At 38.0% G+C, this 27,983-nt stretch overlaps 1 protein-coding gene and 1 long non-coding RNA gene across 2 annotated transcripts; one reads left to right on the top strand and one right to left on the bottom strand.

The window, feature by feature from the left end:
• The first annotated feature begins 6 nt into the window (after positions 1–6).
• nt5c1aa (5'-nucleotidase, cytosolic IAa) lies at positions 7–27,821 on the top strand. The gene is made up of 7 exons (XM_017420950.2): positions 7–167; positions 7,779–7,823; positions 13,629–13,796; positions 13,886–14,015; positions 23,574–23,696; positions 24,555–24,739; positions 25,186–27,821. The coding sequence occupies exons 1-7, from the start codon at positions 18–20 to the stop codon at positions 25,540–25,542; spliced, it is 1,158 nt and encodes a 385-aa protein (XP_017276439.1). The 5' UTR covers positions 7–17; the 3' UTR covers positions 25,543–27,821.
• LOC119617048 lies at positions 2,126–7,043 on the bottom strand. Its single transcript, XR_005233215.1, has 2 exons — positions 6,766–7,043; positions 2,126–3,368 (listed from the first exon to the last, which is right to left on the bottom strand). It is a non-coding gene; the product is annotated as an uncharacterized LOC119617048 (long non-coding RNA).
• Positions 27,822–27,983: the final 162 nt, after the last annotated feature.

The following is a 27,983-nucleotide window of genomic DNA, read 5'->3' as shown; positions in this document are numbered from 1 at the left end:
GGGGGGGGGGGGACTCTATGGTGAAGATGAGTCTGGACCCTGTACAGGTGATGAGTGGAAAGGTCAAGGAGCTTAAAGTTTCCCCTTCGTCCAACGGCGACGCCAGAGGGTCATGGGAGGAGAAAGAGGAGTTTGAGCAGAATCAGCTGAGCTCCAAGCCAAAGCCAGTAAGTCCCAGCGCCCATCGAGAACTGCAGTTACATCTGTGTGTACGTCTCTTTCCATCGGCGAGTCGTCCTGGTCAATTTTCCACCAAACTTCCCCCCCTGTGCTTTTTTCCCTCCTTCCCTGAAGCAGCCCTCTACAGACACTTTACCAAGACAGATGTTTATGTCACCCACGTGCAGCTTAATGCTTATGGCTTAAAGCAGAAAAGGTCCAAAATCTTTACTGACGGTTTCTTACTTTACTACGCTTGACCAAATTTTAGGCTAACAAATCTAAAAATCAATGTTAATGCCTGTTCAAATGTTAGTGGCTACAAAAACAACCAAACTACATTATTTAAAAATGATTATACTAGTTATTCCAACCGGGTTATGGACAAGAGTGACCCTACATGATAGTAAACGATCTGATGCCATGCATGATGCAGTCTGATGTATGAACAGTGTTGCATTCAGGTAACACTGAAATTTTAGTTTTTCATAGGCTAGTTTGAACACTCGGCTGAGTGTTATTTTTGGCTTTTGGGAGATCTCGACATACTGAACAGGATGCACTGTATCATTTTATACCAATTTAAAAAAGATTTTTCTAATCCAGCTTTACTGACTCTGACAGAGAATTACTGCCTTATAAGAATAAAACAACAACAGCAAACAGAAGGTTAGCAGATAATCGTGTACTAAAAACGGCAAAATACTAAACCTAAAAACAGCAAGAAGTTGAGTTATCTCTATTGTGTGAGAATTGGTACAATGGTGTATTTTCACACTGTAAACATGAACCAGTGATTGTTAAGGAAACAAATTAAGTTTTATTTAAATATATCGCTTTCTATTGCACAGCATCTGTTTATGGCCTGTTTATGATATCCCTTTATTTTGTTTTTTATGTTTATTCAACCCCAATTGCTAAAAAGTTGGAACTTTGTGTAAAATGTCAATTAAAATGGAATGCAATGATTTGCAATAAACCATACTTTATTCACAATGAACCACAGTAAACTCATCAAATGTTTGAACTATGAATATTTTTACCATCTTTGTAAAAAAAATGAGGTAATTTTGAATTTGATGGCAGCAACACATCTCAACAAACATTTTTCCAGGTTCATGTTTCTGTCTGTGAAGCCTCCCCTCTTCTTTTAACATCAGTCTGTAAACATCAAGGAACTGAGGAGAGCAGCTGCTGGAGGTTTTGGAGGGAATGTCGCCCCATTCTTGTCTGATGGAGGATTCTAGCTGCTCAACAGCCCTGGGTCTTCTTTATAGATGGCTGGATGGATGCAGTCTATGGTTTAGCATCATCTTGTTGAAATATGCAAGTTTCTCCCCAAAAAGAGGTTACCTGGGTGGAAACATCTGTTCTAAAATCTGTATGTATATATATATATATCTTTCTACACTGATGGTGCTTTTCCAGATGTGTAAGCTGCCCATGCTATAAACACTAATGCACCCTTATACCATCAGGGAGGCAGGCTTCTGAACTGTGCATTGATAACTGACTAAATAGTCCATTTTCTCTGTAGTATATAGGACATGGTACCTGTGGTTTCCAAAAATAATACAACTTTTTAATTTCTTTGACCACAGAACAGTTCTCCACTTTGCCTCAGTCCATTTTAAATGAACAGTTCAGATGTGTGACCCTTTGGCAGGGTCTCAGTTAAAAAAGACCAGAACCAGCACAAGAACATTAGAGGGTTTTTCCACACAATCATAGCTGGTCCTGTTAAATACATGCAAAGTCTTTACAGTTTTCTGTTAAAAAATATTAGTCTGAAATTTTTATTACTAATAATTTTTATATGCAGTTTTTCACAGAATGGTTAACCTCTGCCCATGTTTACTTCAGAGTTAGTCTCTCTTTATATATCCAGTCTTCTCACTGACATGTTGCCAATTAACCAAATTAGTTTCAAATTGCTCCTCCAGCTGTTTCTTATTATTCATACCACTTACTGATACAGCCTTTTGTTGCCCCTTTCTGTCTTTTATGAGATGTGTTGCTGCTATCAAATCCAAAAGTACCTTTTTTTTTTTACCAAATTTATTTGTTCAAACATTTGATATGTTCACAAATAATGGTTTGTGAATTTTGTAAATTATTGCGTCCTCTTTTTATTTTTATTTTCAATCAACCAATTCACTTTATTACCAACATTAAACACAAGAAATAAAAAGACAATAAACAAACCCATAATTTACCAAAAAAGGAATAGGCTAAAGCCAAAGCTTATTCTTGCCTAACCAATTTAAGTGCCTAATAACATACCAAGATATCTTCACAATGCCTATATGTATCTAACTAACAGTGTAAGATTTTATCAGTTTACATTTTAAAGCTCTTTCAAAACTCACCATTTTACACAACCTCCCAAATTTTTTAAATTCATGGTTGTTTGTTTTCCCTGTCCACATGATTTTAACTAAATCACTAAAATACTGACTTTAATGGCATATCAAAATACAGAGAAAGATCATGCCTAATGTAACTTGGCTGACTCCAGGTCAGTTAGTCATTCTGCTCCATCGTACCTTTGCAGTTTTGCTCAATATGTTCCTGTGTTTTTTGGGTACAAAAAAAGACTGTCTGCCTCTGTCTCTTCCTACCTGCCTTTGTCTGCTTCATATCCCCCTATGCAGCCGCCCTAACACGATGATTCAATCTACTGGAGTATGCTTTTCCAACGAAGACAGACAAAATTTTTTTTTTTAAATTGACCACTTGAATCAAATAAGGAACTGAGCTTCTAAAAGAATAAATATCTTTGCCTAAAATCACACTTTGTATTTAACACAAAGTGCATCTACTTAAAAAAAACCCCTGCATTGTTAGGAGCTTGTACCTGACGTGTGTGTAATTTACACATCATGACTGAGCCATTACACACGCTCTCATGTAGGTGGTTTAATGTACTGCAGTGCTGTGCCGTGGAAATTGTACTTTTTATGATGTGTCTAATGTTGACTATAAAATAAAGCATAGCTTGATCCTGTGTGGGGAGGGTCACACTGAGCTTTTGCCTTTAACAATATGTGCACAAGAGCACGCAGGCTTGTACGCAGATCGTGGGTATGAAATGACAGATGAGCGAAGCAATGAAATGACCAGGCCCTGTGATGGACTTGCGACCTGTCCAGGGTGTCCCCCGCCTCTCACACAGTGATGGCTGGAGATAGACACCAGCTCCCAGCGACCTGGAAACGAGAAGCGGGTAAAGAAAATGGATGGCTGAAATGACCAGCACCTGATCAAAGTTTAACGGCAACAGGATGAGAATAAGGTGAGGCAGTAAAAACAGTAAAAGTGTGTCCATTGTTTTTCTGGTTTCTAGAGCACAAAAAGCATTTTCCCATTAAAGACATTCCAGTGCTGGTGCTAGAGCTGGTTCTTTAAAAAATACAGTTAAGAACCAGTTTGGTTCTTCCACAAGCAGAAAGCCAACTCAGAGCCACATCATTATGTCGTATTAAATGTTTCTTCCAGTAAAGATTTAATCTTCCATTTATTGTATTTGAGTTTGTGTAAAGGATTGTAGGGCAGAGAGACACTTCATCTCCACAGATCACAGGGTTTCTCTCCTTATTCCCGCAAACAGATGTTTTAATATCACCAATCTATTTTATAAATGCTATTTTAAACAACAGTTGGTGTTTATGAGCACTCTGCCGACTGCAGTTTCTTCAACACTCCTGTGAACAGAAGTTACCGTATACCCGTCCACAAACACCAGCTGCTGATATTAACATGGATGGAAATATTAATGAATGGCGCTTCAAATCACGCTGATCAATTCAGCAGAAAGTTGCAGTCGAGAAAGTAGCTCTGACCCACTTTAACTACTACTCCTGACAAAAGTGGTTATTTGCTCCGGTCCAGAAAATTAGTGCCAAATTAGCTAGAGCCAGAACTTTCAGAGGTGGAAACAGAAAGATCTGGCGCTAAGTGAGCTCTGGCTCCGTTTTAGCCCTGGAACCCATGGAACTGTCCTAGGATTGCATAGGATGATAGGATCTGGCCTGGACTGACAATTTCTAGCTCAATGCACTGCAAACAATTTTGTACATTAAAGATTCATAAACAGCAAAAAATTATTTTACCCAAAACAGTTTGGTAAAATCAGCCCCAAATGCCGTGTGACTCAGTGAGTTTTGGATCTATCAAAAATGATCCTTTGGGAGTCAATGAAACTTCTTAGCCTAAAAATAAAAAGACTTTTCATTAACAGGCCTTGTTTCACAGTTGCAGCACATTTTCATTTTCAGTGAACAAAACAATGAGAAATAATGGAACTAAAAAAAAAACATGCTTTAGAGTCTTTCATTATTTCAGCAGTGAACACTGAAATACATTTTATATATATGAACTGTTAAAAATAAGTGGGCTTCATGTTTGCACTCTAAACTCTTATTATCTTTCATTTATTTCCATTTTTTTTCCGAAGCTTGCTAGAAAAAAACAAATTAAAGCGGCACAAAACAGAACACACTTAACACCTAATACAAAACGCAAATTTTGGCGTGCGCAAAGATGACCGTAATGTCTTTGTTTGTTCAAAAGTTCAATTTGATTAATTTGTAACACAGATCTTGATTAACACAGAGCCACAACTGGACCGTTGTTACACAGTTATTTATGTGTTGTGTTTTAGCAGCTTAACATTTCATGCAGGATCCTTCACAGTAATACTTGTGCATTATGCACTAAAAGTCAAACATGATTTGTGTATTTGAACTAAACCAGTAGAAAAGTGTGCATCCCATGTGCTAGTCACAAAGACGATGAAAAACGTCCACAGATAAAAAGGGATCCAACTTTGTCTCTCTGTTAGCAAAATATGCCATGAATCACTGGATGGATTTCAATGAAACTCTCACAAAGTAATCATTGGATGTACATCTACAGCTGATTAATTTTTGAAGTCTACTCAAATCGACATGGCTACCACAGCTAATTACATTGCAAACATAAAAATGGTTGTAATGCAGTCAATTTTACAGATATTAAGCTAAGATTCAGTGCGGCAGTAGCTGAGAGTCATCCCCAACATGTACTCCAAGCACGAAATGATCCATCTTCGTTTGATGGTGGGTGATAAGCATTCCTGCTATTTTCATTAAATTCTTCTAGTAAAAAGAGTAAAGAATATATTTTTAATTCAAGTGAAATTAATGTAATTAAAGTAATTCTGTCATGAACAGGGTGGAAGGAGGCGAACCCTGAGCGCAGACTCATATTGAGAAAACTAATTTATTTAGAAATAAAAGGCAAACCCAAAAACAAAGGCTGACGTGGCAGCAAAACCTAGACTAAATACAAACACAGGTGAGATGATTAAGGAGCTAGAGGCAGGTGTAGATGGGTGAGAATGGGGAAGAGAGAGAGAGAGTGACTGAGGAGAAGTGAATGTTGGCTGAGGCACAGGGAAGAGACAAAAAACACAAACAATAAACAACTTGAAACATGAAGACAAAACATAATTCAAAAACTCAGATCCTAACAAATTCAGCCTTTTTTTTACTAGAAGACAAAATAACAAAATAACATCTTTAAAAATTTCAAGTATCTTCTTTTTAGTATCTTCTTATTAAGACTGCTTCACTGTCCTCTCTGTGGTTTGTGTCTGTCTCTATGGTGTGGAGATTAGGGTTAACAGCACCATCTGATGCAGAACTACTTCTTGCTGCCTCCTAGAATATTTTCTTTAGGACAAAAAAGTTTACTTCTGGGTTAAGAGTCATGTTATGGTGGACTATGTATAAAAACACATCCAAAGAAACTTAGATGATGATTCAAAGAAATCACTGGCAAAAATTACCAGCCCTTCTCCAAAAGACCCAATTCAGAAGCAACAATGAAAGTAGCGTTCCATAAAAGGTCACAATTCCGCCTTGCCCAGCATGTCAGAATTTTAAAGAATTAAAAGCCTACCATTCCTTCAAGGAATGCCTTTACCTTTAATGCCAGAGTTTTTAACAAAGATCCACTTATGATAAGAAATGCCATTTTTGTTTTGGTGAAACTTTGAAAATAACATTATGCCTTATCTCAAGCAATATTATGAGATGTTGCACTTTGAGTATGTGTTGTGAATGACTCTCAGCTACAACTGCTATGTGTGATTTTAGCTTAATATCTGTAAAAGTGACTGAGTTATAGTCCATTTTGTTGTCAGTTGGCCAATTTGAATCGAGCTTGCTCCAAATGGTAATCATTAGTAGTTATAAACCCAATGATTACTTTATGAGTTTCATTAAAATCCATCCAATGGTTCATGAGATATTTTGCTAATGCACAAACAAGGTGGACTCCAAAAGCTAAGGCTCAAGTTTTAAGCAAAGAGCTTGTGCAATGCATTGCATATGAAGTTTTAGCACAAAATCTCTGAAATATTGACGGGATTAGAGCCAGTTTTGTCTTTTCTAAGGTTATCTGACTGTGGCGCCCATGGAATTGGGTTGGCTCCAAATGCTAATCAGTTGTAGATGTACGTCCAGTGATTATTTCCTGAAAGTTTCATTCAAATCTGTGCAGAGGTTCACCAGATAACTTGCTAACAGACAGACAAACACAGATGAATACATGATCGCCTACCTTCAGTGGAGGTATGTGGTTATGAACAGTAATCAAATACTCTTCACTTTAATCAAACTACATACGAAGGTTTCAGTCTTTCCCAGGATAATAAGTTAAAAAAAATCTGTCTGGAGCTCTGAGTACCACTGCCGTTAGTAGCTGTGTGTACAGTCACACTCCAGTGTTAATATGTCTGCCAAGACTTGAACAGACTGCATCATCGTTGGCCTTTACCTTATCTATAAATAACTGCCCTCTCTGCTCCCGCCCCGCCACGTTCTGCTCTCACACTCTCACCTCTTTCTATTTCTCACTGCTTCGCCCTTTAATCCCTCTGCTCTTTGGGAATCCCTTCCATCTCTTGTCGTTGGGTTTTTTTTTTTTTTTCTTCATGTCTCTGGGCTTTTACATGCAAATAAAAAGATGACTCATGGATCAGGATTATACTCTGATGTCAGCACTGCTGCTCTGGCAAACTCCCGATGGGATTAGCGCGCCCAGCGAAACGCTGACTTCGAGTTGACGTGAACACACGAACGTCTAGTTTTTAGTCCTCGGAACTCTAACCTGTTTGCAAATGTTTTAGCCAATAAGCAGTGACAGTAAGTTTTGCAGAGAAGGAGTCATGCGACGGATGTGTCCCTGCTGGGTAAAGGCGGGGGAGGCCCGGCTGAGGGAGAGGACAGGCAGTTAACACTTCCAGTATCAAATCACGGCGAAGAACTGGACTCTCTGGTTCTGGGATCCCGTCCAGACTGTGTGACATGTTATTCATAGAGTAAACTGACTCGAACAGATAAGCTGCGCTAAAGGTTTCATACATCTGCAAAACTGAGCGCCGTGATGTCCTCTGACCTTTAAATGTGGTCCTGCCCGTTCCACGGCACGTGTTGCATGCAGTTATCTGTGTTTGTTCACAGCTTCATAAAAGTTTATGTAAAACCTGAATTATCTATTGAATTATGGAAGGAAACTGAACAGATGTGGAAAATTCTGCCTGCTGAATAAAAACAAACTGTCATTCTGCTAAGGTGACAGGGAGACGAGCCCGGAAAGTGGAGGGAGCCGTGTTCTTTGTAAGTATGTCCCATCATCACTTAAGGTTACATGTTGTGCTGCCCTTTCACTCCTTGTTAATGTCCTCTCTGATGGCCGATATTGTTCCTGCATGACCATGGACACAACCACTTTACTAACCCTACAACCTGACCCGAAGCATCATCATCTGTGTTGTCCTGCTGTACAGGAAGTCACCATCTGAACTGAGCTAATGAACCAACAGCTGCGACACCTTTAACCTGCCTTCTTACATGAAGTGATTTTAAAAAATGAGTGGACAGATTACAGCCGTATACCCATGGAGGTCAAACTGATCCCCATAGTACACATATTTATTTAAAAAAAAATAAACAAAACACACTTTTAAATACACTCACTAACCAAAAAAACAAAAAAGAATGGTCCAGTTTGGATGCATTTTGGTACACATGCAAATCGGTGATGGGTTCATGAATAATCCGATTTATAAGAAGCTGAAACGTCTAGACCCGTCACACAAAGACGTGTAGTAGCATAACGAGTGGAGCAATAGTGTTATCAGGCAGATGCTGGAGCGTCTGACCACTGAAATAGAAAAAAATCTGGAATCGCCAATGACAGTCAAGGTTTTGCTTTTTCACTAGGTGCTATGTGTTACATGCTGAGTCATCACTCCAAAAACACATAGAAATAGCCTTATTTTCCTTAAATAAACTTACATGATGCAAAGTGTTAAAACAGAGGAAACATATTCTGTATTCAAACTCCCATAAAGCCTGATCAAGCGTTAGCTGCTGCAAAACGCCAACCCAGTGCACAGCTACTACTGTGATTAATTAAATGATTAAGTGCTGTAATCATTCTAACCAGACCAGGACATCACTGCACAATAAGTAATTAAGTACTTTACATGTCTGCTTAGTCTAACCAGAACTCTGCTACCAATGTCTGTAGTCAACTGTATTTAAACTAATAACTTAAACTTACATACTTATATACTTAGCATACATATATAATGTGATCTTTTTCCTTGTAATTCTGGAAATATTTAGGCTTTAAATCACTTGCACTGCAGTATTTAGACATGGATAACTGAGCATTGGTCTAGCCTATACACTAACTCACTAATTATTAAACTGTAATATTACTAAAATTGATGATATATTTTCAGTTAGCTGGTGTGTGGCTACCCTCAGTACCTGCTTTATAGTAATTATAGCAGTCTGGTGTACAGGTATTATTATTATTATGGTATTATTATGCAGTTTGTTAGACTAGTATTTCCACTGAGAGAAAGAAAAAATCCAAATGATATGTTTAATGGGACTTTGTTTGCACTCTGCATTACTTTTGACAAGGCTGAAAGTTTTTTTTTAAATACATAAAACACACACAAAAATGCACAAATGCTTTAGGGTGGGTTTAATGAGCAGAATTTTATTTATATTCAGTTTTATCAAGTTGTTTTTGACCATTCAGTGCAGGTATTCACACTTTTACATCAGTGTGCCTCCCTCTCGGTACTCTACTAGTCTGTCCCACTTGATTCTGGACTAAAGAAGAAGTGCTGAAGCTGAGTAAATTGATAGATACAAAACTTACCAGCATTTTACAATAACATAAGTTTTTACTGTAGCATAGATAGTTTTGGATTTCTAAATGATTGTTCTGACAGCATATGCGTACATAATGTACAAGACAGATAAAAACAGAAAAGGTCACTAATATGGCATAATGCTGACCTATAAAATATAATACCATGTTCTTTCAAGTGCTGGTTTTGATAATTATAACAATTACTGGCAAAACATTAAGCTCCTTGGCTAAGCTTACATTTTTTTTAGTCTGGCAGTAATTAGGAATGCGCATGTAGCACCTACCAAGATGGTGGCACAAATTATTGCTGCGTTAATTAAGGCTGCGCTGTGGTTGGCCATTCCAGTAGATTTCAGTTTCAGCGCATTTGACAGTCAGGCAAAACAGTAAGTGAAGGTCACCAGACAGAGAGGATGCCTTGAAGCCACATTAGACCAAGCCAAGAATCTGAAAAATACATGAGAAGCAAAAGGTGAAACACTGCAACATAACTCAGAGTTCGATTGAATACATCACGATTCAATGCTATTTAATATGAAAAAACAAAAGAATGATTTTAAGACTTCCTCACAATTAAACAATACTCAAAAAGGAGGCCTGATGCAAAATTAAATTAAATAGTAACTAAGTTTCTCGGCTGCTCCCTTCTTCAGGGGTTGCCACAGCGAGCTAACTCGCACAAACGATTTGGCAATAGTTTTTTGCCTGGATGCCCTTCCTGCCACAACCTGGGCTCAAACCTTCAGCCTCAGGATTACAAGACTGCAGCACTGACCACCAAGCCCAAGCAAATTACATAGCTTAAGTTAAAAAATCCAAAACGGTCATGCAGCAAATGTATCACTAATGAGAGAACATTATTACTAAATACCCAGAATGGCACCAGAAGAAGAGTCTACTGAAAATTTAGACTTCATACACAAATGTAACAACTTATCATATAGTTTTATGCTGTTTTAATTTTAAAGTTGATGTCTGTAGAAATAAACCTTTTCATCTAATAATTAAATTTATCAATTTTTATTTGTATGAAGACTAATAAACCAATTCATCTAGATTTCATCTCAAAACTGCATTGGTTCATGGCTGCTCTACCAATCCAATCACATGCTGCACATACAAATCTGTGATCTGGTACAAATCGGCTAATCTCACATCCCTACTAGACAGCATTACCAGTACTTGTTTGTATTGAGGGTTTGAATGAGGCTGGGTGGTTACATCATGCTGTTGCTCAGCATGTAAAATGCACATAAGGCAGTGGTCTGATGTTGGAACCGATGAGTACCTGAGGGCACACACATCAAGAATGTTCTGGTTGCCGAAGGCAGACAGCAGGAAGAGAGAATTGTCCTATTGTGTCCCAAGCATTACAGAACCAGAGTCATCTGTGCCTCCCATTGAGACACAGGTATTCATCTCAACACCCTGTGTCATTCCACACTGCGTCTGTTTGGATTTACCATCATGTACACATGCGGTCAAATTGGTTTGTATTAATTTGTTAAAGAAAGAAAATCAACAATGGGTCACTAAAGCTGACAAATGTAATAAAAAGAAGAAAAAAACATACTAAAAAGCAATTAATGAAAATGAGTCATTGCTTTTAAATTGAAACTGGCTTTGACTAAAAGGATGGTACCCCTAGAATAAATTGCCTTCAGGGACATGTTAAACTCAGGTGTGTCCACAGGACTGGAGACAACCTCCATGGATGTAGACACAAGAGGAAAACTCATGACAAATGAAATGTAACCAACTTCCAGAGAGATTAGAGGTGAACTCCAAAGTCAAAGGTCATCATTGTCAGATCAAGCCATCAGTCACTGTTTGAGCCAAAATGGAGTTAATGGAAGACAACCAAGGAGGACATCTAATCGTGAAAAAGTGAGGCCGGAATTCACCATAAAGCATACCGAGAAGCCACAAAGCTTCTGGGAGAATGTCCTTTGGACAGATGAGACAAAACTGGAGCTTTTTGGCAACAAGTCCCATCAGCTCTGTCAAGACCAGTTTCATTAGTTTGTTTTTTTTAATAATTGTGTTGAACCAAAATGTCAAAGCAGTGGCAGATTTTCATTAGTTGGGTTTTGGTAATTTTTTTCCCTAATATTATTTTTTATCAGTTTCAGGTCCTTTCATTGACCTTTGTGGTTATTGTTTTTTTAATCAAAAGGCTACAAACAGATTTGTCCACGTCTGTCCATCAATGCAGCACTGCAAAAGACAATATATAACATTACCACCGACCAATTTTGGAGCTTTTATTATGGCAATACTGTTTTTGCGCTTGGACAAACACTAAACTTTCTGGGATGAAACTTAATATACGAGAGAAAAGACTACCCAGCAGTTTTATGCACAGAACAAGTTATATTGTGATTAAAAACAAAAAACAAGAACAACAAAAAAAAAGGGGAATGAGCTCTTTTTGATATCATGTATATTTGTGGGATATAAAAGTGAAAATCATTTATGGGTTTTGAGCTTTAATAAAGGAAAAAACTGAATTATCTTTTAACAAATTATCCATCCAGTCCTACTTAGATGTTGCTAAGATTACTCTTCACCGGCTCATGTGAGTGTTTACAGGTAAGTAGGTAAAGTGTCAGTGGGCAGGAGTGTTGTGGAATATGACTTAATGAAGGAGCAGCAGCTCAGTGGTTCCTCTCTCATTTATTTACAACCACACTAAAATGCAAGCATGCGCATGTCTCAGTACACAGCTTCCCTACCTCACTGCAAGGACACTTTATTGCATGTTGACAGTATTATACAAGCAGCTTTGTGCCGCTCGTTGCACTAAACACTTCTTAATCTAATAACCTGGGCTAAAATTTGAATTCTCATCTGACTGCACCGTGTTAACAGAAAATTTGCACCGTCTTTGTTTTATGAAGACTGTTGCATTGTACTATTTTAAAGTTACAGAGCTACTTTCGAGAAATAAGTTGGATTTGTTTGGTGATTTAAATTAAATCCACCTCCACATGCCGAGGTGATCGGTGTGACACTTTTGACAAGAGAAGACAAGAAATCGCATGTTGATATCTCACGTGGTACATGTCTACCATGGATGGCACGGCCACACACATTCAAGCAGAGGTAAACATGTCCATCCAGTATTCATCATCTGACTGCAGCTGCCCGCTGTGGGGACTAATGCCTGCTGCCCCAGCAGGAATGTTGCCCTTACCCTCCAAACACCAGTGTAAACACACACACACTGTAGGTTAAATAAGGCAAGGCACCATCTATTATTACCTGGAATATAAAAGCACCTGATTTTATTTCTAATCCAAACTAATGTAATAATTAGTTTCTGTGTTGTGCGCCATCTTCCAATATCTTCCAACACCCATAAAATGTTGAGCACACACCTCTGTCTGATGACTCACCTCTGTTTTCATGATAAACAAGGCATGTGAGTGCTGTTTTCTACCATGTAATGGGCTGTAACCCGAAGGTTGCCATGATTCCCTTTGTGACGTTCATTTGTTGCTATATGCTGTAACTGCTGTGAACCTCTAGCTCTTTACCCGATTCTTTCCTCTTTGTTTCATACAAAGTGTGTAACAGTGACACATGTGATCAGGGGTCTCCATAATTTGATGCAATCCATTTTATACCTGAACTAACCAGAGTGAACTCTTCTGTGAAACACAAAGATGAACTTCGGTGCGTGCCTTGGTTGCATACTCTTTAAAAAAAGTGGTCTGTATTTTGAATAATGAATTAAATGTTTACATTGTGGCGCATTGTTTAGAATTGTCTGTGATAACCTTTCAATTAGCTTTGCAGTTTAAAAGCTGTTCAAAACTTGCACATTATTCAAAGATTTTAGCCTGAGAGGATGATGAGAATGTGAAACTTTATTATAATTATTATTTTTCCTTCAGTCAGTCAGTACAATTAAACTAAAAGTAAAATGTCTATATTTTCCTGCTAGCTACATGCTTTAGAATGGGGCCAATCTACTGTGCAGGAACATTATATATATATTTTCTCAATTACAAAACCACAGTTTAAACCACAGTTTTCAATGGGAAACAAGGAGAGTTTGGTTTAAAGGGGTGTTTGGGGTAAAATGGGGATAACTAGTAAGACTGTCTATTTCCTTGACACCCCAAACCTTTTCTTCCATGTGTCATCATATCCCCAGGTCATTTTTGATTATGATCCTTCTTTCAGTCTGTTCTTCTTTATCACTTTGTTCTCTACCTCCCTGCTGCTGTTTGTCCTTTCAGCCAAAGCCAGAGAACGCAGTCACAATCGCCGTGTCTTCTCGGGTCTTGTTCCGGACCGAGCGGGAGCAGAAGGTGTTTGAGCAGAAAGGAGTGGAGGAATATCTCAGATACCAAATTGAGCACGAGAACGAGCCTTTTGCACCTGGACCTGCTTTCCCCTTTGTGAAGGTTAAACTGACACAAACACACGTTCTTTTTTTGCCCGATGGCGTGCGAATGGAGCTTCCTCCCAGCTGACTGTCGCTGCATCCTCACAGGCTCTGGAGACAGTCAACACTCGTCTGCGGGAGCTGTACCCTCAAAGTGAACAACTGTTCGACATCGTCTTGGTTACATACAACCACGCGCATGTAGGGATCCGGCTCATCAACACCATCAATCATCACAGTAAGCCCCCCCCAAAAATCACATCATGCTGTGTTTGAAAAACTTTGATGACCCTCTGTGTCAAAACAGCAGCCAAGATTGTGATAGCTTCAGATTAAAATGGAAGCACACTGATGGGTTAATAATACACATTTCAAGCATCCACATTGACACCTACTCATTAGTTTTCTAAGCTTAATATCTCACTCTACATGTTGCCTCCTCTTCGAGCCATTTATGCCAAAAACTGAGCTGAAAACTGATTTTATTAGCTCTCTCTTTTATGCAGCTGCCTCTCTCTTCAAACTAAAACTGTTTTTCTTCTGGCAACAAACTGTGACTAACATTATCAAGGGATTGTGAGAGATCCAAACTCATTCGGAAGTCTTCAGATTCAGATTTTAGGGACCATTTTCGCACATGAACTACAGACAGTGTCACACTTTGAAACACATAGTAGATGACAGGAAAATGGGTCACTTTAGTGTCATGGCAAGGACCCAAATGCAGGTTAGCACACAAGAGGCTGTGAATGAGGAACAACAAACACAAAGGGCTACAGAGGCAGGAAGTCCAACAGAACAGACACCCGAAAACACAAAGCTGACAGCAAAAAAGTATGAAACTTGGCAAAGAGGAAAACCACCCAACGACAAACAATGACAATGAAACCGTGCCAAGACCGTGAATCAACCTTTTTAATTAGTGCTGATATTCCAGTTTCTGCTTTCTGGCATTTTTCCATGATTTACAGACTTTTTATTTAATTTTCAGTTGTTTGCGTGTTATATAAATTAATTTAGGAGGACTAAACTGCTTGAACTTATTTTAGCCTGACATATTCAGGTCAAAATGAGGGCTACGATTGGCCTCAGTGTTGCTTCTACTACTCAGTGGGAAGTTGGGTTAGTCGGTAATGCTTATACAAATCATAGAAGAACATTACCGAGGAATAACTAAATATTATTCCTCTAATCATGTGGTAAAGTGGTCTAAAAATACAGGGAACGTGTTTTATATTATAGTATGTTTCAGAAGGAGGACCACAAAGCGGATCATTAAGCACCCGTGAGTATGCACACACATTCAAGAGCCTGTTATTTTTTTAAGGACCCCAAAATTTCTACACATTGTTTTGAGATTATTTTGTAAAGAACCAAATAAGAAGAAAATCAAAACATTTTGGTGATGAAACTTTGATTAACATTGTTAAGGATTTGAAAGACTGTGAAGCAATGGCCTCAAGGGAAAGGGATAGAAGGGATTCCTTGAGTTCAGCTTTTGGTGAAAGTGGGCAGGCAAAGATTGCAAGAGGCTGAGACTTCAGATCATGTTCTTCAAGCATCACAAAGTGGGTTACAAGAAGCTTTCAGTACTTTAAATGGAGAATAAAAAAAGAAGGAAGTCTTCGAGCAGTTGGCTAAAAGACAAAGGTATGTAGGTGCGTGTATGAAGAGGGAAAAAATGAGATGAGTTTGACCACATGGAAAAACTAAAGTAGCAAAGACCCATTTAAAGGGGCAAGGCAGATGGTAGGAAACATGTTCCTCATTGATACATTACAGCTTCTTTCACAAAAACCTCAGTGGTAAGACACCATCAAGACATAAAAAAACAGATTTAGAGACTGATTGACAGCATTGTTTTTGTCAAAAGTTTTGATGTGCTACTTAAACCCCCAAACACCCAAAGGTATAGTGAAAAGTGTGGCACAGGAACAGTGTGCTATGACCTTTGGTAGCAGCAAACTATATGTCATAGACCAAATTTAAGAGAAAAAATTCCCAATACACTACAATAGGATTTTGGCCAAATTAGTGCAAAACCCCAGCTCACTCTGGAGCTCTTCAGCTCAGGTATACATCTCAGTGGAAACATCATTCAAAGTTTAACAGACAATTTAATGAACTTTATATGACTGAATTGGCATTTTGATGTCATTCTGGGTTTTTATGCAACCACAGTAAATGTTTCATGATTCTCGGAGATGACTCTTCAAAACATTTTGCAACAAACTCCTCTGACCCTTCTTTTCACTTCTTGTACAATATATACGTTAAAATGCCAGCATTTTGTCAGGAAGTACTAAATTACCATTGGGCTTTATAAATGAAAGTTGTAGGCTGGAATTTTTGTCAGCAGCTGCCCTGGCACCCTTCAAATCTTTTCCAGAAATTTTCTAGTTCTTTCTTTTTACGTCTTATTTAGAAGCTTGACTTTTGTTGTGTGAGCTGTGAGACCAAATCAAGACATCCAGGCTGCTGAAAAACTCTAGACTTCAAACAAAAATCAGCTTTGCCGATTTATTTATTGCTACCTGATGGGTATGCCAACAGGGAAACATTGTCTTTGCTTTTCTGATTTAAAAAAGAAACAAAGCTTTACTTGAACATGTACATTCCTGCAGCCATACTCAGTGATTTTATCTCCGTGTAGTTTTCAAATGTAAAAAGATAAGAACAATAAAGGATTTTGTACGGAAACTGACGTAAGCCCAGCTAGGAGACAAACAACAGTGTGTATGAACAGCTGACTGACTGGATGGTTCCCAGGAAAAATCTCAGACCTTCTGGTGACATCCTCTTCACAGACCACTTCCTGTTCAACTCCTCAAATGTTTTCAGATCCTCAGACCTTCAGGCCTGGCTGACTTTGGCATTATCTCCCGTGGGATAGAAGAATAATCCAAGAGGCCTGAAAGAAAAACAGGTCTAAGCAGAGCCATCAAAGCAAAGTACGGCCTCACAGATGCTTTCATGTTAGATCTCTTTGTGAGGGGCTCAGTGAATTCAGAGACTCTCCTGACCTCTTCCTAGACAAATAAAGGAAAAAAGGCCTCTCTAAATACAGTAATAAGTGCTTGTTGAACATAATTCCAGCAGTGCCTTGCCTTGATCGGTGCACAAATAAAGAAATTGAAACATAAACATTTACTTAAACCGTTAAATGAAAAACAACACAAAAAACACTCAAAAAACATTTATTTGATCTTTCAGAATCTGCAAACATTCCCCGTTTTATTAGAAATATGTTAGAGTTTTAGAATTTTATAAATCGCGACCAACAAAAGGAAAGGCTGGCAATAATTTTTTTGTCTGTGTTTGTGTGCAGCCATGTCTTTCTGCAAAGTATTTCATAAACCACTGGATAGCCTTTAATGAAACTTGCAAAAAAATAACTGGATGGACATCTACAGCTGATTAACTGTTGGAGTTTACACAATTCAAGATGGCTGCCACAACCAACTGAACTTGAAAACACAAAAAACTCCAGATATTGAGCTATAACTGATCCCCCAACACGTATTTTAAGTGCTAATAGATTGTACAAGATCTTTGAAAACTTTGTCATGAACTATTTGGAGTCAATTTTGTCTGTTAGCAAAATATCTCATGAACCCCAAAATTCATTGAAACTTTTAGAGAAACAAAATAATTGCATCTGCATCTACCACTGATTAGCATTTTAAGCCAACTGACCTTAAAAAGCACTAAAATTACTGTATTTTAGCCATATTTACAGATATTGTGCTAACTAGCGTGAGGCAGTAGTGGCTTAAGGTCATTCACAACACATACTGTAGTATCTTGTGATGTCACTTTTCCTCATAAGATGATCTTAGTCTAAATCTCTTGGCTGAATGCCGGCGAGCAACATGCAATGCATTAAGGAATGGTAGGCATTTAGATATTTATGCCTTTGGATAATTTGGACTGCGTGCACAAGACTCTTAATGAAATGTTGTACATTCAACTTCTTTTGAACATAAAACTACATATCACAGGTCCCAATACCCAGAATGTCAGGCAGGGTTAGTATTGTTTGCAGTAAGTTGAAACTTAATGAAACAACTGTTTTCTTTTCTGTAGGAATACAAGCAAGTTTTTTACAGAGACGTATTTTACAAACCCATATATGACTGCACAGGCACAATATCATCTGTGAGAGCTGAACACAAAGCTGCAAAATGCATTCTTTGCCAAGGCAGCAGTTTCTTTGCAGTCCCACCAACCTCCTGCTTTGCTATGACAATGTTTAAGAATTTTACGTAATAAAAAAATCTCAAGTAAATTAAATTATGCAGCCAGCAAAAGAAATAATGCAAAAACATCAACAGTGAAAGCATTTTCTCTTGTGTGACTCCCATGCTTCAGCAGCCATCTTAAAAGCAAGATGAGTTTTACAGATTTTTAGAAGATGTAATAGGTGAGGGTTTGGGATCTAACTAACTAGGACCAGAGTTCAACACTAAAAATAAACATTTAAATGAATCTGTAAAAATGGGTGAAGGTGTTTAAAGAAACTATCCCTTTTCTTTTTTTAAGTTTGCATTTGGCTAAAAGGTGTTTGTAAGTAATATTGTGGGGTTTTTTTCTGTCATTTTAGTAATTTCTTTAAACCTTTTGCAAACTACTTAATCATGTAGGGTTAAGTGGGTGGATAGTTGATTGGACCCAAAATGAAGACACTTGAAGATTTTCAACAAAAGCTAATTTAATTAAAACGCTGACTTGGCAGCAACAAAAACTGAACAACAAAAACACATAAGAGTGATAATGAATCAGTGGATGGATATGAACAGGTTTTAAAGGCTGAGGGTAACAAGGAAGTGGAAACAGGTGGCTGATTACTCATGAGGGACAGGTGTGGGTGGTGAGGCAGGTTGACAAGTAATGAGCAGAGGAACAGTGAATGATGACAGGGAACACAAAGGGCACAGGGAGCAAAACACCAACTAACATAAAACTAAACGCAGGAACAACCAAATAACAGAATTAAAGAAACAATAAACCTAATACAAAAATAAACTTAAAGAGATGCTAGGTAAACGGATACTGACTACTGGCACAGGCCAGAACATGGATCAGATGTTCACTGCTTCCTAAAATAATGTTTGACTATTAAGGGTACTTCAGTGCTTTGAAGCACACATATTCTTATTTGGCCATTACTTATTGTTTCAACCATAGTTTTTCATTGGCTACTCCTCCACATCCCATCCACAAAAACCCAAAAAAACATTAAAACCTTCAGCTCCATCAGAAAAAATGTGTGCTATAACTTTTAGTTGCAGCACATAATAAAGTGTAGAAGAGATTAGGAAAAAAAATGTCTCTGTAGATAACACTGAGATTTTGGCAAAGTGAAGAGAAAACCCAGTCCTCGTTGAGCTCTGTATGCTCAACAATAGAAACATAATTGAAAGTTTAAAAGGGTCACAGAAAGACGAACTTTATGAGATTGAACTGGCATTTTGACCCCGTTCTCTTCTGGTGCCAAAATCCATCCTTAGCTTTCTGATTGCGTTCTGATAGTGCTAAACATAGGCGTGAAAAGCCTCAATTTGTACTTAAAAATGTTTTCACCAAACCACCTTCAGAGGTGGTCTGGACCCTTTTTATCCACGTTTTTTAGTTTGAACGCAATCTGTCCTGAGATTCACTGTAAGACCTCCTGCTGAACTGACTTGACCCCACACAATCAGTAGAATTATTACCTGGATGTCTTCAGATTTTAAAAAGTGCTAAATCATAAGCAAATATTCTTGGAAATATTCTGATGATGTGTCTTTTGTTTTGGTGCTTAACTTGGTTGTTGGGGGGTTTCAGCTGAAAGTTTTAATGAATTATTCATCGAAAATCCCTCCCTTCTCACTATAAATGTCCATTTTGTTTTATGGTTTGGTTTTATTAATCAGTGTGGACTGCAGATCGTCTGCTGAGTTTCTCGTTTGTTTGTTTGTTTGTTCTGACTGGACTCACGGGGTTCACTGTAAGCTATACAGAGCTGTGTCAATCAGAGGACAAAAGTCTGAGCAGCATTATGTTGCATTATATTATCATTCCAATTAAACACCGAGCTTATTTTAGGCTCACAGTGAAGCTGTAGAAAACAGATGGCAACTGTCAGTGCACTGTTTCACTTTGAGTTGAGAGCTGTCCACTTTTAATGGACTCACCCAGGAGTTCATTGACCATTTGCTGTCCAGGATGTTTTTTCAATACATTTTATAGTTTCTTTTTGCACTGTGACTGATTGAGGCTCATTTCCTTCTCTTTGTTAATGTCTGCCTCTTTGTATGGGATAAAAGTCAGAGGTATGTGGTTACCATGGTGACCCTAAAGAGCAACTGACAGCAGCTATAACTCTTTTTTTTTGTTCTTTTTTTGTGTAGTTTACTATACAGCAACACTTCACCTGTTTTGTCAACTTAGATTATTACAAAGTAAGTCCCAAATGAGTGTTGGACTTTAGAGAAGAAAGTTAAATGTTGGAATTTTGGGCAATAGCTGCGTTACAGCCACTGTTGCTTGGGTTCTTCACCAGTCTGAGCTTTTTTGGAGAGTGGCAAAGAGAAAGCCCCTGCTGAAGAAAACTCAGATTAAATCTTGAGTACAGTTTGCCAAATGGCATGTGAAGGACTCCATGGTTAAGTGCTTCTCGGCAGCCGGCCCTGGAAAGCTTGTAAAGATAGAGGATAAAATGAATGCTGCAAAATATGGGGAAATCCTGGAGGTCAATCTGATGCTCTCTGCAAAAGTCTGTACAGTCTCTCCCATCTCAGCTGTTGAAGCTTGCACCTCCTTCAGAGAGTTCCCAGGTGTCTTGGTAGTCTCTCCCACTAATCTCCTTCTTCACGGTCACTCAGTTTGTGAGGACGACCTGCTCTTGGTAGATTTACACTTGTCACATATTCCTGCCATTTCTTGATGGATTTAACAGAAGTCCTGGGGATGTTTACGGCTTGGAAATCCTTTTGTATCCATCCACTGATTTGCACTCTTCAATAATCTTTTCTCTAAACTGAATTACTGTAGTCCCTTTAAAGGGAGTGAATGTTTATGTAGTCACTTATTTTACATTTCATATTTTTATTTAATTCCATTACTTTGTAAAAAAGATATTTTCACTTTGTCATTGAAAAGGTTTTTTTTGTTTGTGTGTCAAAAATGCCAATTTATATTGACCAGGACTGATTTATAGTATGAACAAAGGGGTAAAACATCCAAGGGCTTGAATACTTTTTATAGGCACCTTATGTGTTTTTAAGGTCAGTTGGATGTGGTGGCCATCCTGAAACAAGTCCAATCTAAAAATTAATCAGTTGGAGATGTACATCCAATGATTACTTTTTGAGAGTTACCAAATCTAATACCAGATTATGGCCATTGCCAAGTTAGAGAAGGATTTTTTTAAAATTAAAGAAACAGCAGGAAACATTTGTACTTTTAAAAAACAAAAATTTGGATCAGATGTCAATAAAAACAATTTCTATATTGTAAATGTGAAAGAGGCGCTCTGTCAACTTTACAAAGAAAGGTCAGGGTATTAGTGGCTGTGTGAGTACAGCTCAGCCTGTGAACACAGTTACAGAACGTCCTCCACAGCTCCAGATGAAGTGTCAAGAAACAGATCAAATATTGTTTCTTCTTTTTTTTATTTATCGTCTAAATTTACTGTCACAAGTGGTATTTCATAGGAACTATGTTTAATGTTTAAGGTGATAAGTGATTACTGTTATGTTTTGAGCAAGCATGGTAAATGTTAATCTCAACAAACAAACAAAAGAACTTTTGACATATTTGCCTGACATAAAATAATCTAAACAAAATGCAAGAAATGTTAACTTTATGTTGTCATTCAAGATAAAGAATTCCGTTCTTTGTGCTTTTTTTGCAAATGTTGTCATGTTATACAAGTCCAATTTTGGAAAAGATCGAATGTTGTAAAAAATATAAATGAAAACAGATTGTAATGATTTGCAAATCTCATAAACTCATAGTTTTTTCACAAGGGAACATGGTAAACATCTCAAATGTTTAAACAAAGAAAATGTATATTTTTTAGGGGAAATTAAGGTAATTTTGAATTTGAGGACAGCAACAAGTCTCTGAATGTCCCATCATCTGCAGTTTATATTATTATCAAAAGATTTCAAGAATTTGGAGAAATCTCTGACCTCAAAAGACAAAGGCCAAGCATCAATATGGGATACCTGTGATCAGTCAGCACTATAATAAAAACAGGTCTGGTTCTGTTCTGGACATCACTGCATGGACTCAGGAACACTTCCACAGATCATTGTCTGTAAACACAGTTCACCATGCCATCTACAGATGCTATCATGCAAACAAGAAGCTATAAATGAATACCATTCAGAAACACAATCGTCTTTTCTGGGCCAAAGCTCATTTAGAATGGACTGCCTCTCTGATGGTATGGGGGTGTATTAGTGCCTATAGTATGGACAGTTTACACAACTGGAAAGGCACCATCCAGCTGCTGAACTGGACCTCTCACTAAGTGAAAACATTTGACGCATTGTGAAAAAAACTATCTGGCAAAGACTCAGGACTGCTGAACAGCTCAAATCCAACATCAGACCAGAATGGGACAACATTCCCTCTAAAACCTCCAGCAGCTGCTCTCCTCAGTTCCTAGACGTTTAAAGACTGATGTTAAAAGAAGACGGGAGGCTTCATAGTAGGAAAAATGGACCTGGAACAACGTTTTTGAGATGTGTTGCTGCCATCATATTCAAAGTTACCTTTTTTTTTTACTAAAAATGGTATAAGCTCTTAGCTTAAACACTGATGTGTTTACTATGTTCCATTGTGAATAAAATATGGGTTTATGAGATTTGCATTTTACACAACATGCCCCTTTTTACATAATTAGCCTTATGTATGACAGATGAATGTAGCTTATTGTACTTTATTGTACCTACATTTTAACTCAGTTTTTCACCCCTTGATCCATTTAGCTATTTAAAATGTTCCCCTGGGGGAAAATGTTGCCCACCTGTGAGTTAAACCCATGACTACAGTATAAATGTCACATCCTTGCAGTCATGTTAATAAATCTCCTAACCCCATTAACCTTTTTCCGCATTGCATAATTTGTCTTGGATTTCACCTACATTTAACATTCAGCTCTATTGAATTTTACTCTATTGACGTCTTCATCTCAACAATATTCTACAACATTACTCCTGACCTTTCTAGCCCTCCCCAATCTTCTGTTCTCCCTGCCCCATCAGAAAGATCAGCTCATTCCACCTGAGAACACAGATATGATCTACAGCTCTGTAATCAGGGATCTAATTACTTCTCGTTATCCAAATACTGACTCTCTGCTGCTCTTTGGATTGGATCATAGTGCTGACCTGAGAGCCTCCTAAGAAAAAACATGCAAACAGATACTTTCCCAGCTGGCTTAATTACCTTCAGTGCTGTCCTCCTGCTTTTCTATGTACTTATTTATCCTCTATGGATCATGTCCATTTTTTATGTGCTTGTATGTTTATCCTCTCACTCTGTCCTTGAGCACATCTCCCCTCCCCTTCAGCTTTCATGGCTCCTGAAATGATTTATCATGGGCTCCGAGACCAACTAAAACCTCAAGTTTCCTCCACAATCTTATGTACAACTCTTTACAGTCACAAGTTGCTGTTTATAATTCATATTAGCATAGACATAAACATTAAAATGTATTTATTCTAGGTCTGTAATGTCACTAATGGAATGCACTTCAACATTTAACACTGAAATGAAAACCTTGTCACTATCTTGTTTCCAGATCTCTTCATCGAGAGGTTTTGTATGACTGGAGGCAGCAGCCCCATAGGTTACCTGAAGGCCTGGCATACCAACCTCTACTTGTCTGCAGACGCTGAAAAGGTCAGGGAGGCGTTGGCTGAAGGTGAGCTTTCACCTCTGTACACACAGTCTTATAGGACTACAAACAAACTGCAAGACCTAAAAAAAGCCTGAATATCATAACATTTGTGACACTGATCTATTAGGCTGTATTAGTATTTACTGCTAATATGTTTGGGTTATAAAGGTGGAGCAGGACAGTTGTTATATTCCATCCTATTTAGCAGTTATTGACCAATATCAGTGCAGATTGTTTAAAATCAGCAAGTATTAAGGATTTGGATTCAAATATTTCCTCGCACAAGTGTAGAAAAAGTCTTACAAAAATATGCTTTACTCTCGATATTTTGGCTTTCACAGTGATTTAAAGAAAACCATCTTTATGTTTGTGTTCGACCTTGGCCAGTTGGTTCTGATCTTACTTTTAGGCAAAATCTCATCAAAAGTAATGCACTGGTGTTTGTAAAACCCTGTACTAAAGACACAAACACTCAAGTAATGTAATTGCTAGTGGACAGATATAGTCAGATAAATCTAAATTACATCATAAATCCTCCCTTACATCATTTAGAGGCTCAATGGACACCGCTAGAAGGGCAAACGCATTGTGGTTTCCCCAGAACTAACTGGAAAATATAAAATCTAAAAGTTGGATTTGGGATAAATAAAGATTCTCTAGAAAAAGCTGAAGAACAGGGAAAAACAAGGAAGCTCCTCTACTATATATAGTGATTATGACTCTGATATAAACAATTTTTGGAAATGATCGACAACGTGGCAAAATTTCAAAAGCTAAAAAGTAAACGACATGATTTTGACTTTGTACAACTACCGCTACATTCTTGTACTCCCATTTACTAGAAGATAGTAAAGCCCATCTCTGTTTTGTGTTTGTGTTCAGGCATTGCAGCGGCCACCATGTTCATGCCAGAGAAGCTGACAGAGGTGTCAGAATCTCAGCTCAGGGTGGCGTTTGACGGTGATGCTGTCCTCTTCTCTGACGAGTCTGAACGCATATTCAAAGCCCACGGGCTGGACAAATTCTTCGAACACGAGAGGGAGAACGAAGACACACTACTGGATCATGTTTGTATAATTTACTGTGCATTTTCACTTTTCTTCATCGCAGCTTGTGCCTTATATTAAGTTTGGGAAATCATATATTAATGCAGCACTTATTACATGCAAATGACTAAGCAGATGTTTTTCTATCTGAAATCCATTTCAGTAAAAAATTATACCATGAATGCATAATGCAACATAAAAATGATGTGATGAATGGTTCTAGTAGTAGAATTCAGACATTCAGGCTCTAAGTAAGGATGTCATTCTAAAAAAACAAGCAACTATTAAAAAAAAAACTAGCTGTAAGCTGTTCAGGCTTCACACTGTGCTGCTGTACAATCAAAACCAGTTTTTCTGGTTTGAATGCATAAACTTGACAAAAGAAAAACATCTGTAGATAAATTAAAGCATAAACCAATACAACAGAACAGGAAAGACACAAATCCATAAGCTCTCCTTCTCTGCAGGGTCCCCTGAAGGGCTTCTTGGAGGCACTGGGGAAGCTTCAGAAAAAGTTTTATGCTAAAGGCCAACGCCTGGACTGTCCCATCCGCACCTACTTGGTCACCGCTCGGAGTGCAGCGAGCTCCGGGATTCGAGCCCTAAAAACGCTCCGAGCCTGGGGGTTGGAGATTGACGAGGCCTTGTTCCTCGCTGGGGCACCCAAAGGCCCCATGCTGGAGAAAATCAGGCCGCACATCTACTTTGATGATCAGATGTTTCACGTGGAGGGAGCAGCGGAGATGGGCACCATCGCTGCCCATGTTCCTTATGGCGTTGCACAGAAATGTAACACCAACCAGAAAACCAACATGGGGAAATAAACGACAGCACTTTGAATGCCACTGACGTAGAAGAGGAACTGGATTGGCAAACATGTTCGGGGAGAAAAGAAAGATTCGATAAGTGTGGCGAGCTCAACTTATATTGTTAAATGTTTGCAAGTGCGTAAAGGTCAAGAAGAGGTCTGGAACCTGAGGCGACCTGAATGACTGTACGATTGTCAGCTTAGTCTCCTGTCTGCTGATGAGGTTTCTCAAATTCTGCTCCATGTGGGACTTTTATAAGTGCTCAGTTGGTACAGAGGTTTCAGTATTTCTTGCACATATTTTTTGTCTTCCTATAAAAAAACCTACTTCAGTGCTGTAGTGCTGGAGACACTGAATTAGCCTCACTGGTTCCTCCTCAAGTAAACCACTTCAGTGAATGTTGTCAAGAGATGAGCTATAAGCACAAAGTAAATATATTTAATATAAGTGAAATGTGATGTACTGTAGCAAAAGAGTCAATATAAAGTTTCTGTCAAAGGTTTCTGTTTGACTTCACAAAACTGTAAAACCTATAGAGAAATGTAATGTATACTGAATTCAACTCCTCTTGTCTTAGTTCAAAACAAACATAAAAAGCCACAATTTTAGTTTGTGCCTTAACAGTAGAAGTAAAAACTTACTAACATAGCTCTTTAAATAACTAGTTTGGAGAAATTGTTTATGTCGTTTAGCTAAGATTGAAATGGAATTCCAAATTTCAAAACTTCGCAATAGTTTTTGTGGTCACTATTTTATAACCATTGGTTATTTGCATCCAAAATAGCAAAAGCTAGCTGTAGCACTTTTGGTGAATTTTGGGGGCACTTTCAGCAGGAATTTGCTTTATTTTGGTCAGAATAACTGCGTAATGCAAAATTAACAGAGATGTAAAGGTTTTTGAAATAGTGTTTGTATGAACTGTTCTAAAAATTTGAAGATAAGTTATATTATGATGGCAAAATCCACTTTGGAAGTGGGTCTGCTTGCACTAGCCACTATTAGCTCATCGTTAAGGTCTGATTAAATTCTTGACAAAAGTGCTCCAGGCAACACCAGATCAGTCCAGTGGACTCAGTTACTGTAAGTCCTGCTGGACGTCCGTTTTATTTATCCAACCTTAGGTTATTCGAAGAGCTATCTATAACTTGCATTTTACCTTTTCATGACTTTTTCACAGAACCCTGCTTCAAAGTGGATAAGCTATCCCTTTAATATTTCTCGTCTGAGCACAATAATTGTCACTTTATTGCTTTTTTTCTACATTGCTTCCTAGGTGCCTTTAGTTGTAATTAATGCACTTTTCTCCTGCTAGAACCTCTGAAAACTGAAGCTGGTAAAATCAAACACCAGTCAGTTAAAGCTGATAATTTAAATGCTAAACTTAAATATGCTAGCACGCCACTGTTAGCATTCAAGTAGTCAAATAAAAGCTGATGTTTTGCACCACTTGACTGTAAAGGGAGACCTATAGATGGTATTAGTTAGTATGGCCTAGATTAAAATACTTTAGGGAGCAGCAGATCTCCCAACATGAAGTTGTCTTTCATTAAGGCTGATCATAAATCAGAACCTATTTCCTTTTCTCTGATTGTGTTTCTGCTTCCACTCATGCTTCTTTACACCTCAGGAGACCATGAAAACCTGAGTTCAGGGAAGGGACAAGCAATTCATCTGTTCTATCTCACAGCCAAATTGCATAAATAAACTGATGTTTTCTTCGATGGACTCAAATGGTGGCTGAGTTATTTGAAAAAATATCTGTCATCACGGTAAACTAACCAGAGTAATCTGGATATAAAAGCTGACGTAGGTTCATATGGAATTGTTCAACAGCTTTATGATGATTTAGCATTAGAGAACTGTGTCTGAACAATCAATAAAGATCAAGAATGTAGTACTCTTTCTTTGCTTTCTGGTAAACCTATGACAAGACTGAATGGCTTATGTAAGAAACCTGCAAGATGTGAACAGGAACTCATAAATATTCAGGGTGCACTCTTTCAGTCCACCATGGAGTGGCAGCATTGGAATAAAAAACAACCTGTACTTACTCTGGACATGGAGAAAAACAATGGAAGGAAATTGTCTCTTCACTTTGTTTTAACAGCAAAGGATGTTATGATGGTCATAAGTTTAAATTTTCTTTTTTTTTTTTTTTACAATACATTCTTATTACCTTTTATCCAAATTGTTTACTATTGTCTGTTGAAACAGGCCATACCTATTTTTTCCTGTTTGTGCTGTAAATCTTCAAGGTGAGCAGCTTTGAATTAAACATGTCAGTTTTCTTGTTACTCCTTTTTCCATCCATCCATATAATTGTCTCCTGTCTCTGCAAAACCAAGCTGTGGGGGTAATAGTTTTAGGACATTCAGAAAGCATCCTTACCAGGAACCCAACCCACCTCAACTGACTCTTTTCAGTGTGGAGGACCAGCTGCTCCAAGCTGCTCCAAA

This window comes from Kryptolebias marmoratus, linkage group LG5 (genome assembly GCF_001649575.2).
Source record: "Kryptolebias marmoratus isolate JLee-2015 linkage group LG5, ASM164957v2, whole genome shotgun sequence".
In the NCBI taxonomy this organism is placed as follows: domain Eukaryota; kingdom Metazoa; phylum Chordata; class Actinopteri; order Cyprinodontiformes; family Rivulidae; genus Kryptolebias; species Kryptolebias marmoratus.
This window is presented reverse-complemented; position numbering and strand designations above follow the sequence as displayed.